At 39.4% G+C, this 15,245-nt stretch overlaps 1 protein-coding gene across 3 annotated transcripts in view; it reads left to right on the plus strand.

The window, feature by feature from the left end:
* Nucleotides 1-15,245, plus strand: part of LOC140211593 (casein kinase I) — a 236,406-nt gene that overhangs the window by 161,813 nt on the left and 59,348 nt on the right. For all 3 annotated transcript variants that reach the window (XM_072281476.1, XM_072281477.1, XM_072281478.1), the window contains exon 6: nucleotides 1,012-1,246. In XM_072281476.1, coding sequence (XP_072137577.1) covers nucleotides 1,012-1,246 — 235 coding nt within the window. The remainder of the gene's footprint in view (nucleotides 1-1,011; nucleotides 1,247-15,245) is intronic.

The following is a 15,245-nucleotide window of genomic DNA, read 5'->3' on the forward strand; positions in this document are numbered from 1 at the left end:
AAAGCCCTGGGGATAGTCGGGGGGCAGGTCAAAAAGAGAAGGGGAGAGAAGCCAAGGGAAGCATCCTTGCTTCTGACCTCCAAGGAATTTTAAGAATTTTGATCATTTCAACTGCGTTACTTCCACTTGCTCTACACTTGAGAGTACAGGCTCGATCTGTTCTTTCATTCCTCATTGGGCAACCTCACTTACCTCAGACCACAGTCTGGTGAACCTTTGTCATAGTCCCTGTATTGGAAGGATCCAAAACCATGCATGGAGAAGGTGTAAGGAATTGAGTGGCTGGAATACTGAAAAAAGGAGCAAAATAAAATGAAACATGATAACAAGAGAAGGCCTGAAGAAAACCAAGGGAAAACAAATAATAGTGTGAATGGAATAAGAAGAGGTGGCCTCAAGACTGGAGCCAGAAGCTGGAAATAGAGATGTGAGAAAATACAGCTTACCACAGTTTTCAATGCTATTAAATTTTTCTTCATTGTGTATTTTATCTTTTAAAAAGCCTTTTCTTTAACATTAGTTTGGAGATCATTAGCAGGTGAATTGACAAATCCCAGTAAAATGTAATTTAAGTCCAGTAATCTCATTGACTTAAAAACAAGAGCTGAGCAGTACAGTAACTATAAAGTGGAAGATGAGTTTAACAATTAGATTATCTTTCATTAGAGCATTGTCAGAGATTTTTTGGCACTCAAATGTAAAATAGGCATCTCTTTTTTCTTATTTTTGCATAGTGCTTTGACAGAATAATTTTATGATTAAGGATTTTGCACAACTTAAGCAAAGCATGAACAATGCATTATACCACTGGACAATTTCACCTAGAAACCTTTACAATTTCTGTTCTTGCAATTCCCTGTTTAGAATTATTTAATGAAGATTTTCACTTCTGTTCTGTTGTGCTTCTTGTCTTTGGCAAGGAAGTTGTTCTTGGTACTGTTTTTTTTTGTTTTACTTATTATGTTCTATAAACAATACTAACAATATTTTTTCTGCTCCTTGCCCCAAAAGATTTCCCGAATGGAGTATGTCCACTCAAAGAACTTGATATACAGAGATGTAAAGCCAGAGAACTTCTTGGTGGGGCGACCGGGGAGCAAAAACCAGAATGTAATTCACATAATAGATTTTGGGCTTGCAAAAGAGTACATAGACCCAGAGACAAAAAAGCACATCCCTTATAGAGAACATAAAAGCCTTACTGGGACGGCAAGATACATGAGCATAAATACACATCTAGGAAAAGGTAAGTGCCTTTTATTGATCCACAGGCTTTTGTTTATGGCTGAGCATCAATGATAGTTATTATTCATATAACACTATTCGTGTTGTGATTCAAATTGTGTATGTTACTTTAAAATTAGATTGGAAGAGGAATTATTACTCATCTTGATTTAAACTTTGTTAAGATGTATGGTTCAAATGCATGTTTTGGTAAGATGTTGAAAGTGGAACATAGAACAAAATGTAGACACAAGTTAGATCACATTCACCTATAGATTGAACTGTGAACATTCCAGATGTAATATTTTTATATATTTCTTGTACTACCTGTGGACTAAATTAGAACTTCACTGACCATTTACTACAAACTAAAATAAAAATGCACATGATGAATGTGATCTGGTTCTCACTAAATAATTTTGTAGTAATACAGATATAATTGTTACAATGGGGGGTTTCCATCTTCTTCCCCTCTGACATCCGATTCCTAAATTAACACCGAACACATGAATTTTATTTCTATTTTTGCACTGGTTTTAATTTAACTATTTTATTTCTTTATATATACTTACTGTAATTGATTTGCTTATCTATTTTTTCGATATTGATGATATATTTCATTGTACAGCTGCCACCAAGTTAACAAATTTCACGACATATGCTGGCGATATTAAACCTGATTCTCATTCAGAGTTCCATTTTAGAGTGTTAAGGAAATAGGTGTGTTGTCTGAGCAATTAATTTTAACTACAAGAAATTATTTTATCAGTCAACTGTTTATCAGCTTGCAGCTGCAATTCTTATTATACCTTCAAAAGATAGTCATTCTGTTTCGTCATCATTTATGAAGTGCTCAAACAAGTATCTTTCATAGCTTACTAACCATGTGTATGATTGTTTAATAAGTTGCTTGTAACCATATAACTATATAACAATTACAGCACGGAAACAGGCCAGCTGGGCCCTTCTCGTCTGTGCTGAACTCTTACTCTCACCTAGTCCCACCGACCTGCACTCGGCCCATAACCCTCCTTTCCTTTCTTGTCCATATATCTATCCAATTTAATTTTAAAGGACAACATCGAACCTGCCTCAACTACTTCTGCTGGAAGCTTGTTCCACGCAGCTACCACTGAGTAAAGAAGTTCCCCCTCATGTTATGCCTAAACTTTTGCCCTTTAACTCTCAACTCATGTCCTGGTGTTTGAATCTCCCCCATTCTCAATGGAAAAAGTCTATCCACATAACTCTATCAATCCCCCTCATAATTTTAAACACGTCTATCAAGTCCCCCCTCAACCTTCTACGCTCCTAAGAATAAAGATCTAACTTGTTCAACCTTTCTCTGTAACTTAGGAGATGAAACCCAGGCAACATTTTAGTAAATCTCCTCTGTACTTTCTCAGTTTTATTGCCATCTTTCCTATAATTCGTTGACCAGAACTGTACACAACACTCCAAATTTGGCCTGACCAATCCCTTATACAATTTCAACATTACATCCCAACTCCTATACTCAATGCTCTGATTAATAAAGGCCAGCATACGAAAAACTTTCTTCACCACCCTATCCACATGAGATTCCTCCTTCAGGGAACTATGCACCATTATTCCTAGATCCCTCTGTTCTACAGCATTCTTCAATGCCATTTACCATGTATGTCCTATTTTGATTAGTCCTACCAAAATGTAGCACCTCACATTTTTCAGCATTAAACTCCATCTGCCATCTTTCAGCCCACTCTTCTAACTGGCCTAAATCTCTCTGCAATGCTTCACTTGCATTGGTTTCACTTCCAGCAAGCAGATTTCTCAGCCCTTGAATCAGAAGCTGAACCCCTGTAATGATGTTTTATGCTTCTGTTTGTGAATTCCAGGTGTGCTATTTCTTTACAATTGCACAGTTAGAACTGACATCTAAGAGAGGAGGATATTTCTATTTGGATGGGAATCCAAATTAGTTTTTTTTAAGCCAGATTTGCATTCAAACACTTGGTCATTCTAGAATTAACAGTGCAAAGATTTGAACATCTAGCCTAAAATGTCTTAAGATTAGAGATGGATCTTGGCATTTAACCAAAGGTTAGCAATATCCCAGTTATTTCAAATTAATAATTCAATTGCATTATTGGAATGTGCATCTTTGTGATTGCAAGGTAAATGATTGTTATTTTTGATAAATGCAATTTATGTTTGAAAGACCTCAGTTTAATATTGATAATAATTGCAGATGGAATAATGGAATGTAATTATCAATTACTTTAAAATTTGGATTTGGTTCATAAATCTGTGTAAATATAATTCTGTCTTAAATTTTGCTATGAAGTAGGATTTTTATCATGACTTGAGACATTTTAAGCTCTCTCAGAGCCAATGAAAATATTTCATTGACTATGAAACACCTTGAAATGTCTCGAGGGGTTTCATAGCCAAAGAAGTACTTTTGAACTTCTGGTGCAGCAGCTAAATGTGACATGAATGTGACATGGTGAGGTCTTGGTGACATTGTGGTGTGGCACAGTGGCACAGCAGTTAATTCTGCAGCCTTGTTGTTCCAGGGACAAGGACTGATCCTGACCTCGGGTACTGTCTGTGGGAAGTTTGCACTTCCGTTACCATGACCGAGAGTTTCCATTGGGTACTTTGGTTTCATCCCACAACCCAACACTATTCTAAAGGGGTAGGGGTGGTTGATGGGTGTGTGAGAGATCAAGCTGAGACAAACTAAGGTGTTTAAGTGGGATGTCAATCATTAGTTCTCTGCATTTCTGTCATTGTTCCTGGACCTCATAGTGGCTAATGACTACAATCACAGCTTGGGAATCATCATCTGCAGGAAATTGAGCGGTGTCTCAGTGGAATGGGGTTCACTTGTGTGGAACTTGAGTGACGCTGTTAATTAAGGGAACAACTGAACTATGGCCATAAGTTTTGTCCTATCTTTCCCCAGCACAACCGTTTACTCTCCACCTACAAGGCTGCCCACTGCTCCCTTACTATGGGTGTCATGTGAAATGTACACTTCGGCTCTGACTTTGTCTCTGTTGGTACACGCAGCAATGATGAGGTAGTAGAAAACCATGCAAACTGCTCCCACCAGGAAACACCCAGGTAGCATTATAATGAAGGAAGAAGTATGCAATCTACCCTAATAACAGTTTAAATGATAAATTACACCAATGAAATAATTTTGTTTCATGATACCTGGTTGAATTTAACAGCTAAGTGTACCATCCATTTGGTGCATTAGAAATACTTAGGTCTTGGGATAAAATGAGAGATGAGATATTTCCTTGAGGGAGATTTCAGTAATAGCATGATTTGGACATTCATATTGTCTTATGGGCTTCTGAGTAATTCTTTTAAGAGGTGGGAGTAACAATAACTATTAAGGCCAGGCCAGGGCTTTGATGCACTCAAGTTGCAAATAGCAGTTTGGTTGCCTTGGATCACAATGAGCTTTTCAACTGATTGGCTGCTGGACAATTGCATCAATTCCTGAGTACTGGAAGAATTGATATGTTGAGAATGTGCAGGTGACAATTTCCTTAATGTCTCATCACCTGCGATACAGGATAGTTTTAAAAAAAACTGCATCCTTCAGATACTTAGATGGGATTGTTACTTTTTGGGTACTCTGCACTTCAGCTGCATGGTTATCACTCCTCAGAATCTTTTCAGTAATCAGGACAAAGTGGATGACCTTGGAAAGAGTCTTTTGAAGCTTGGTGGGCTTCTTGGTTGGCATGGGCCAGCTAGACCAAATGGCCTGTTACCAAACTGTATGACTGACTCATAACACTGACTGGCATAACCGAGCTTAGAAGAGGTCAGCCAAAGATTTCTACAGTGCCTACGAGATGGCTTCTTCGAGCAACTTGTGGTTGAGCCATTGAGGGGATCAGCTATTCTGGATTGTGTGTTGTGCAATTAACCAGAATTGATTAGAGAGTTGAAGGTAAAAGAACCCTAAAGGGCAAGTGATCATAATATGATCGAATTCACCCTGAAATTTGAGAAGAAGCTAAAGTCAGGTGGATCAGTATTACAATGGAGTAAAGGGAATTACAGAGACTTGAAAGAGGAGTTGACCAGAATTGACTGGAAAAGACCACCGGCAGGGATGATGGCAGAGCAACTATGGCTGGAATTTCTGGAAGCAATTCATAAGGCACAGGATATATACATCCCAAAGAGGAAGAAGTATTCTAAAGGAAAGATGACACAATCATGGCTAACAAGGACTTCAACGCCAACATAAAAGCCAAAGAGTGGGCATATTATAGGGCAAAGATTAGTGGGAGGTTAGAGGATTGGGAAGCTTTTTTTAAAAAAAATCAACAGCAGAAGGCAACTAAAAGAAAAAATCATTAAGAAGGTAATGTTGGAATACAAAATTAAGCTAGTCAATAATATTAAAGAGGATACCAAAAGTTTCTTCAGATACGTGAAGTGTAAATGAGAGACGAGAGTGGATATTAGATCACTGGAAAACTATGCTGGAGAAGTTGTGGGGGAACAACAAAACGGCGGACAAACTGAATAAGTATTTTGTGTCGGTCTTCACTGTGGAAGACACAAAGCGGTATGGTGGAAGTTCCAGTTGTCAGGGGTCTTGAAGTGTTTGAAGTTACCATTTCTAGAGAGAAGGTTCTTGGGAAACAGAAAAGGCTGAAGGTAGCCACAAACACACGAGGAAATCTGCAGGTGCTGGAATTTCAAGCAACACACGTAAAAGTTGCTGGTGAACGCAGCAGGCCAGGCAGCATCTCTAGGAAGAGATACAGTCGACGTTTCGGGCCAAGACCCTTCGTCAGGGCTGAAGGTAGATGAGTCACCAAGACCAGATCGTGTCTACCTTCTGAAAGGGGTAGCCGAAGAGATTGTGGAGGCATTAGTAATGATCTTTCAAAAATCACTAGATTTTGGAATGGTTCTAGTAGACTGGAAATTTGCAAATATCACTCCACTCTTCAAGAAGGGAGAATGGCAGAAGAAAGGAAACTATAGGCCAGTTAGTCTGACCTCAGTGGTTGGGAAGATATTGGAATTGATTATTAAGGATGAGGTCTCAGGGTATTTGGTGGCACATGATAAAATAGGCCATAGTCAGCATGGTTTCCTCAAGGGAAAATCTTGCCTGATAAATCTATTCGAATTCTTTGAAGAAATAACAAGCAGATTAGACAAAGGAGATTTGGTGGATGTTATGTAATGGTTTTTCAAAAGGCCTTTGACAAGGTGCCACATGAGGCTGCTTAACAAGCTATGAGCCCATGGTATTACAAAAAAGATTCTAGCATGGATAAAGCAGTGGCTGGTTGGCAGGAGGAAAAGATTGAGAATGAAGCGAGCCTTTTCTGACTGGCTGCTGGTGACTAGTGATGTTCCACAGGGGTCTGTGTTGGGACCGATTCTTATACGTTATATGTCAGTTATTTGGATGATGGAATTAATGGCTTTGTTGCAAAGTTTGCAGATATGAAGATAGGTGGAAGGGCAGGTAGTTTTGAGGAAGTGGAGAGGCTACAGAAGGACTTGGATTAGGAGAATGGGCACAGAAGTGGCAGATGGAATACAGTGCCAGGAAGTGTATGGTCGTGCACTCTGGTAGAAGAATTGAAAGGGTTGACTATTTTCTAAATGGAGAGAAAATTCAAAAAACTGAGACACAAAGGGACTTGGGAATCCTTGTGCAGAATTCCCTTAAGGTTAATTTGCAGGTTGAGTCTGCGATGAGGAAGGCAAATGCAATGTTAGCATTCATTTCGAGAGGACTAGGATATGAAAGCAAGGATGTAATGTTGAAACTTTATAAAGCACTGATGAAGCCTTATTTGGGGTATTGTGAGCAGGTTTTGGCCCCTTATCTTAGAAAGGATTTGCTGAAACTGGAGAGCGTTCAAAGGAGGTTCATAAAAATGATTCTGGGATTGATTGGTTTGTCATATGAAGAGCATCTGATGATTCTGGACCTGTCTTCACTTGAATTCAAAAGAATGAGGGGTGACCTCATTAAAACCTGTTGAATGGGGAAAGGCCTTGGTAGAGTGGATATGGAGAAGACGTTTCCTGTGCTGACAGGGTCTAAGACCAGAGGACACAGTCTCAGAATAGAGGGATGTCCTTTTAGAATGGAGATGAGGAGGGATTTCTTTACCTAGAGGGTGGTTAATCTGTGGAATTCTTTGCCACAGGTAGCTGTGGAGACCAAGTCTTGATGTATATTTAAGGCAGAGGTTGATTGATTCTTGATTGGTTGGGGCTTGAAGGGATACGGGGAGAAGGGAGGAGATTGGGGCTGAGAGAAAAGTTAGATCAGCCATGATGAAGTGGCAGAGCAGACCTGACGGCCAAACGGCCTAATTGTGCTCCTATTTCTTATGGTCTTGTGGTCTTTTGGCAGGATTTGCTTTTGGGAGAGATTGTTTTGTATTGAGGTGATGATGACTGTTCTCGTTACAGAACTTTTATGGTGATTGACAAGTTTCTGTGAGTCCAGATGAACAGTTACTTGTTGGTAATCTGGTACTTATCTGGTAATCTTGCTGGTGAGAGTCTTTGATTTGCATGCAGTTGTGATGATGTTTGTGATTCTCTCAGTTAATGCAAAATCACATCCTGTTGTACTGAAGCTTTATAACTACCTGCCACAAGTTTAGCCTCTCTGGTTGTGGTACCTTGCTGAGTGAGATGGGAACAACCCAACAAAAGTCAAGTAAATTAGCATCTAGGGTTAAAGCTCAGTGGTCAGATGCTGTCAAAGCCCCTTAACTTGAGTTTGCTCGGAGCACGTAACTCATCAAAGTTGGATAATTGTTCTTGGGCATAAGCTGTGCTGCAAGCCGAATTGCTGGTTCAACTCCCAGTGTGCATTGATACAGAAAAGAGAAATTGGGAGATGGTCTTGGCAAAAAAGAAATAAATTAAACAGAGTAGACAGAATTCAAGTGCAGAGAAATTGAAAACACTGTTTGGACTGGGGGACAAATCTTTCACCCAGAGGGTGGTGAATATATGGAACAAGCTCCCCGTGGATACAGTAGATGTGGGTACAATTACAACACTTCAAAAAGAAAATGTTTGGACAAGTTCATGAAGAGAGAAGGGTTACAGCAGATGTTCCCAACCTTTTTGATGCCATAGACCCCTACCATTAACCGAAGGGTCCCTGAACCCCAGGTTGCAAACCCTCTACCCCTGCCATTAACCGAAGGGTCCCTGAACCCCAGGTTGCGAACCCTCTACCCCTACCATTAACCGAAGGGTCCCTGAACCCCAGGTTGCAAACCCTCTACCCCTGCCATTAACCGAAGGGTCCCTGAACCCCAGGTTGCGAACCCTCTACCCCTACCATTAACCGAAGGGTCCCTGAACCCCAGGTTGCGAACCCTCTACCCCTGCCATTAACCGAAGGGTCCCTGAACCCCAGGTTGCAAACCCTCTACCCCTGCCATTAACCGAAGGGTCCCTGAACCCCAGGTTGCAAACCCTCTACCCCTGCCATTAACCGAAGGGTCCCTGAACCCCAGGGTTAGTGGGATGAGCCAAATGCAGGCAAATTTCGATTAGTTCAGGAAGGTACTTTGGTCAGCATGAATAAGTTGGACAAAGGGCATGTGTTGTTCCTTTGACTCAGCACAGCAACCATTTTGCATGCTGCAAGCTCCCGCAAATAAAAGTGTCATAGTGTTTGGGTAATTTCGTAGGTATACAGAATTCTAGGCAATGGTTAGTGATCACCAGCGAAGATGAGGAGACGTAAGTCAGGAATTTTGTGATCAAATAAAGGGAAGGTTGCCAGGAAATTGGAGTGCACCCTCCTTTGGTACCATAAACGTGTACTTTGCATCACTCTAATCTCCCCCTGAATTGATTGAAAAAAGAATCATGAAGTTGAGTAAGGATTTTGAAAGTATCATGGCATTCAGCAGAGAGAATCATGAGCTGATATGAACGTTTGTATTTTCCATCAGGAGATGCCTGCAGAGTTCTAACCTGCTGCATCATTGCCAGGCTGATTGTATGAGGTAAACTCTCCAAAGCAGCATGGCACAGCAGCACAAAAAATGACCATGAAAGTGAGGTAAAACAGGAAGGTGTTGTCTGCAGTGAAAGACTTTAACAAGGATTGAAAAACCTTGAGTTTCTTTGGAACAGTGGGAGCCGAGGGGAGATATAATTGAGATGTATAAAAGTAGGAGGTAAATGGAAAGACTCCATTTTTATTGCCAAGGGATCAAAAACCAGAGAATGGATTTATAGTATTTAGTGGAAGTATTACTGGAGAGATGAGGATTTACTTTTACTCAAATAATAGGGTCTGAACAAACTGCTTGTAGGGATCCTTGGCCTGAAACCTGATATTTTATGCTTTTGGTAGGCTGCTGGTTCAGTGGTTGGTTAGTGCTGATATCTCAGCTTCAATCCTGACCTCAGCTGAGGCCTCTTCAGAATTTCCATGTTCAGCCCATGATTGTGCGAGTTTCTGCCGAGTGCATGAGGTTTCTCAAAGACATGCTGATAGGCTTATTGTTCACTGTTAATTACTCTGCAGTGTAGGTTAACTGGTAAAAGGATTACAGTGGTTTTGGTGGGCAGTTGGAGGGGATTAGTTGCAGAGTGATGGGGAAATAAGGGATTACAACTGGGACCAATGGCATTCCTCTCCTGTTGCTTTTATTTGTACTTTTTTATCCAGATGTGAATAGCAGACAATCAGTCCATGTGGCACAGCTAGTACAGTTCCAGTGCCATGGGTTCAGTCCTGACCTCGCAGTCTTATTTGTGTATAGTTTGCATACTATCTCTCTGTGTGACTTCATTCTCAAAGACTTTCGGGTTGACCGGCTAAATTTGTCAATGTAAATTGGTCCTAGTGTTGTGGGTAAATGGTTCAATCTTGGGGGAGTTGATCGGAATGCGGGAGAATAAAAGTGAAATGATTGTAAGTGGGTAGTTGATAGTTTTGTGGGGACACGCTTGGCTGAAGAATGAGTTTCTGTGCTGTCTGACTAGAAAAATTCAAATACTATACATTTGAGCTTGGTGATTTTCAGTCAGATTTTGTGGTACATGACATAACATTATCAAACATTGATGAAATGTAACCCAATCAATTTTCAGAAGATAGTAAGTCAAAACTTGTGAATGTGGCATTCATCTTGATGTCAGGGCAAATAATTTGAGTTCCTATGATACTCTCACAGCTCTCTTGAAAAAACGGCAGCAACTCTCATTGACTTTGGATATCTCTACCTCATAATAACACCGAACAGCAATTTTTTTTCTCAAGTGTTGCTTCCTCAGAAATTTTTTGTATTTATGTAAGAATGCTTGAAGCTGAACACAAATGTAATTTCAGGCTACTTGTATCGCATAGGAATTTGGAGAAATGAGAAATTAACTTTTGTTGAATATAATGCATTTAATTACATAACTGTGCTGATGCTTTGCGATAGTTCAAATAAGCTAAAAATGTTTTTTTGATGATTTTTGTTTACACAGTGTCTGAGGCTTCTTGCTTAAATATTCAACAATAATCAGCCAGTATTAATGGATTCCAGTTGCCCTGACACTGTTTTTCCATGACTGCAATGTCCTTGTTCTGAAACCTTGCACCATGCTTATCTCTGACAACAGCAATGTTTGCAGGGAAGAAGGCTAAATGGGAATGCAGAAAATGAATCTTTAGTGAATGTTGCATCATGTTTTTGTATGGTTGAAGCATGTTGTTAACCAGATGCACGTAGTTTGGTGCTCTGTAGTTGCCAAGAAAATTTTCAACAACTTCCTGAATACCTTCCATGCAATTTTCTAGGGTCCCATTAGAAATTCTTCAAATTGCTTGTCATTGATGACCTGTTTGATTTGTGGAGCAACAAAAATACCTTCCTTAGTCTTGGTTTAAGTTATTCTGGGGAAATAGCTGATACAAATATCAAAATCCTCCACCTGCTTTGTTCTTTCACAAAATTTTTCCTAAGCCCTAGTTTTATATGAAGAGTAGGTAAAAATATCTTTGTTGGGTCTGAGCTGCATTCCTGGATCACCAGAGATGTTACAGTTGTGGTTGTTGTACTGTGTGTACTTCAACAAGACTTCCAAGTTTCAGCAGTTTTCTTTCATAGCCGATTGGTATTGAGGAGTGGACATTGCCTTTTTGTAGTAGAAAAGCTTTCAGCTTTAACACTGAAGAATCAATAAAAAGACACCATTGTTGTGGGTCAAACTGGTAACCCAAAGCATGCTGAGGCATGTCTGGACAAGATAGAAAACTTCTCAGCTTCTGTTGTGGGTAATGTTTTAATTGAGTTAATTATGAATTGAAATAAAAAATATAGGCGATTCCAAAAGAGGGGGTGCCTGTTCGGGACATTTCATGGTGATTTTCATGATCAGCAGCCCAAAATCCATAAGGTACACCCAAAAGTATTCAGAGGCAAAATCTTTGTTGTCCAGTGTAACCAACCTTAGTAATGAAGACTGCCAAAATTAATAGAAAACTGTCCTCAATTGGTCTACATATGACTGGACCCAACTCATATGGTTGACTCTTAAACATGCACCCCCCCCCCCCCCACCAAATGGCTTAGAAATCTCCTCAGTTCAAGGCCAACAGTGATAGGCAATGTATGATGGCTTACTCGCAATGCTCAAGTCCTGAAAGATGAATACAAAAAAGTAACCACTCAGTTGGAGAAGAAACATAGGGATGGACCTTGAGCCCAAGTCCTGACAGAATGCAGAAACCTTGTGGAAGTGGCAGAAGAAGTTCAATGTCACATATGCTTCTTGCCTCTTGAGCCAACTTAGAAATGACTGAACTGGAGGTAGAACAAGTCGTATTCAACCCAAATGTGCTTCTGAAGAGGAGGAAAGTATGTCAAGTGGAGTTCATGATGAATTCTTGAATGGCTCGTGGCAAGAAAAGACTTGAATACTCATGATACAGGCCATAACTGCATTAATGCAGCACTTGAATGTGGAAGTGCCTTGTCCTTAGCTACACGATGGCTAGTTATTTGAGAGAAGAATAATTATTTTAAGATTTTGGACTTATTTTTGCTTGAATCATATCCATTGATGGTGTGGCAGTTGCATTGGTTGAGTGCCTTTATGACTGCCTTTAGCAGGAGTAGAAATGTATCCATGCAGGAATATTTTGTAGGAGACTTAATGTGGTGAGTGGCAGAGTCATGAAATCAGTGCATTAAAAAGAGAACTCATTTGTTACATAGCAGATGGTATTGTTCGTTGTCAAGTGAATGTGTTGTCCTTTGTTCATTATCATCTAATTGCCATATCTTTCAGTTGGCCATGAATAGTTCCTTATAGAATGATAACAATAAAATTCAGTACTATGAAAAGAAATAGATAGCTTTATCAGTGTATGAAAAGAATTGATAAAATAATTGAATGAATAATAGCATTTTTTCTGAATATAGAAGGATGACAGCAATTATTTGGATTGCCATAAAATAATTTCAGGTACTAAGTTCTCATAGCTCTTGGATGATGGTACTGCTAGTACTTTGCACCACTCTCAATCAACAATTAATTATTTATATAACTTTGACAAAAGCGTGTCAGTATTTTAATTTTTATTTTTTTTTCCCTCCTTTCACACTTGGCATCTATGAGTACAGTGCTGTGCTTTACACGTCTTTACAGTTCCTTGATTTTATTGAGTTTGAATGACCTGTAAATCCTGATGAAAAATAATGGAGTGGATTTGCTGCTATCCTAAGATTTCAGGTGATATTTCCTCAGACCACCCTTTTACTTCCATCGCGTTTCAGAGCACAGTTTTCTGCAAGGGGCCTCAACTTGCAGCAGAGCAACAGAGGGCCTCCCCTACCTTGCGGCAATAGAAAATGTGCACCTAGCCACCTCTCAGATCTTAAGTTGAGTGAATACAAAAGTATTTTACATTTACTACCATTAAATATTATGCAGGACCTGTGGAAAAAATTAAAAATAAGAATACAGAATTTAAATATTTAAGAAAGAATGAGTGTGTGCGCGTGCACACACACACACACACACACACCATTTGCTTGCTCATACATTAAATACATATACACATCCTCTATAAAGAATTAAAACATTTGACTTAATTAAATCATCTTCAGAACTATTTTTAAAGCAAAATAGACTTTGACCTGAGGCATTAATTTTGTTTCTGTTTCCACAAATGCTGCTGTCTGCTTTTTAGGTTCAGGCTGTTGACTTTTTATCTGAGCCAGGAAGAGAAAGGAGTTTTCAGTTGCAGAGAAAAAATGAAAGAAAGGAGAGAGCAAAGGAGAGAGACATTTGTGTTAGCATGGAGGCTGGGAGAGATTGAGTGACTCAGATACTGGTATTGGCTGAGGGAATGTGGCCAACATCAAAAGCAATAAGTGTATAAAGAAGCAGATGAATGAAGTTTCGCTCTATGGTTATAGCTTTGCCGGTAGATTGCTTATGCCATACAGCTATTTAAAAAGGAGAAATGGATAAATTAAGTAATTGCAGACCAGTTAGATTAACGTGTAGTGGACAATTATTGGAATCCATTGCCTTCATATAGAAAGAGTCAGATTAATTAATCTACATGGATTTATGAAGGAAAAATCCTGAGGCTAGTTCATTTAATGTTCTTAAGTACCAAAATGAACTAATAATGTTGCTAAGAATGTATACCTGACTCTTTTATTTTCTTGCCAAGCTGTAGAATAGAAGAAATGGGAGGGTAGATGTGTCCACAGTACTGGTGAGGCAGCATCTTGTAGATTTTGCACAGTTCGGGTCACCGTGTAACAGATAAGATGTCATTTCTCTTGAGAAGGCGCTGAGGAGATTTACTGATTGCCAGGATTGGACACTTGGCAGTTGTGAGGAAAGGCTGGATCAGCCAGAATTGCTTTCTTTAGAAAAGTGGACGGTGAGAGGAGGTTTAACTGAGATGTGTTAATTATGAAACCATAACATGGATTGTTGTAAGGTCGGTAGGTTGGTTAGTTTTTTGAAGGGGGGTTTGCCTGATGAATGCAAAGCCCTCCCGCTGTGTTGTACATTTTGTGCTGTTTGGTCATCTGAAGTCACTGAATTTCGTGTTGATTTCTGAAGGCTTTGTTGTGCCATTTTGGAGGATCAAGTGCATTCCAATTTTCTACGTTCCAAGGCATAAAGAGCTAACCTGTTCAATCTTTCCTATACAACTCTGGTCCTCCAGTCTGGGCAACATTCTTGTACATTTTCTCTGTACTCATTCAACCTTATTTACATCTTTCCTGTAGGTAGGTGATCAGTACTGCACACAATACTCCAAATTAGCCCTCACCAGTGTCTTGTATAACTTCAACATAATAGTCCATCTCTAGTACTCATACTTTGATTTATGAAGGCTAATGTGCCAAAAGCTTTCTTTACGACTGTACCTACCTGTGATGTCACTTTCAATGAATTATGGACCTTGTATTCCTGGATCCCATAGTTCTACTGCACGCCTCAGTAGATCTTGGTGGAAGATTTATCCCAATGAGTCATGACCTTAGTGGAAGGTATCTAGTAGGAACCCAAGAGAAAGTAAAATGGTAATATTTATTCACTGAACTGAATGCAGATTGTAATCTTAAGAATCTGCTATATGTCCATATCGTAGATCTCAAGTCAAATGAAGTTTATTGCCATTTAACTACATACATGTATATAACGTATATAGAAATGAGACTACATTTCTTCAAACCAGGGTGTAAATCTCATAACACATGATATCTTACGTAGATAAGGATAAAATCTATAGATGAATCATGCATAAATACGAACTAGAGTACTTTAATATTAAATATTGTAAGGTACAGAACAGATTAGCCAGTCACACTTCAAATACAATGCAGCCAGGAGTCCAGAAACCTATTGGCTTTGGGGAAGAAACTGTTTCTCATCCTGTCTGTTCTTGTTTTTATGCATCGTATTTTCCTGCCTGAAGGTAGAAAGTCGAAGAGGATGTTGGATGGATGTGTGGGAATAATACTAAG

This window comes from Mobula birostris, chromosome 17 (assembly GCF_030028105.1).
Source record: "Mobula birostris isolate sMobBir1 chromosome 17, sMobBir1.hap1, whole genome shotgun sequence".
NCBI lineage: Eukaryota > Metazoa > Chordata > Chondrichthyes > Myliobatiformes > Myliobatidae > Mobula > Mobula birostris.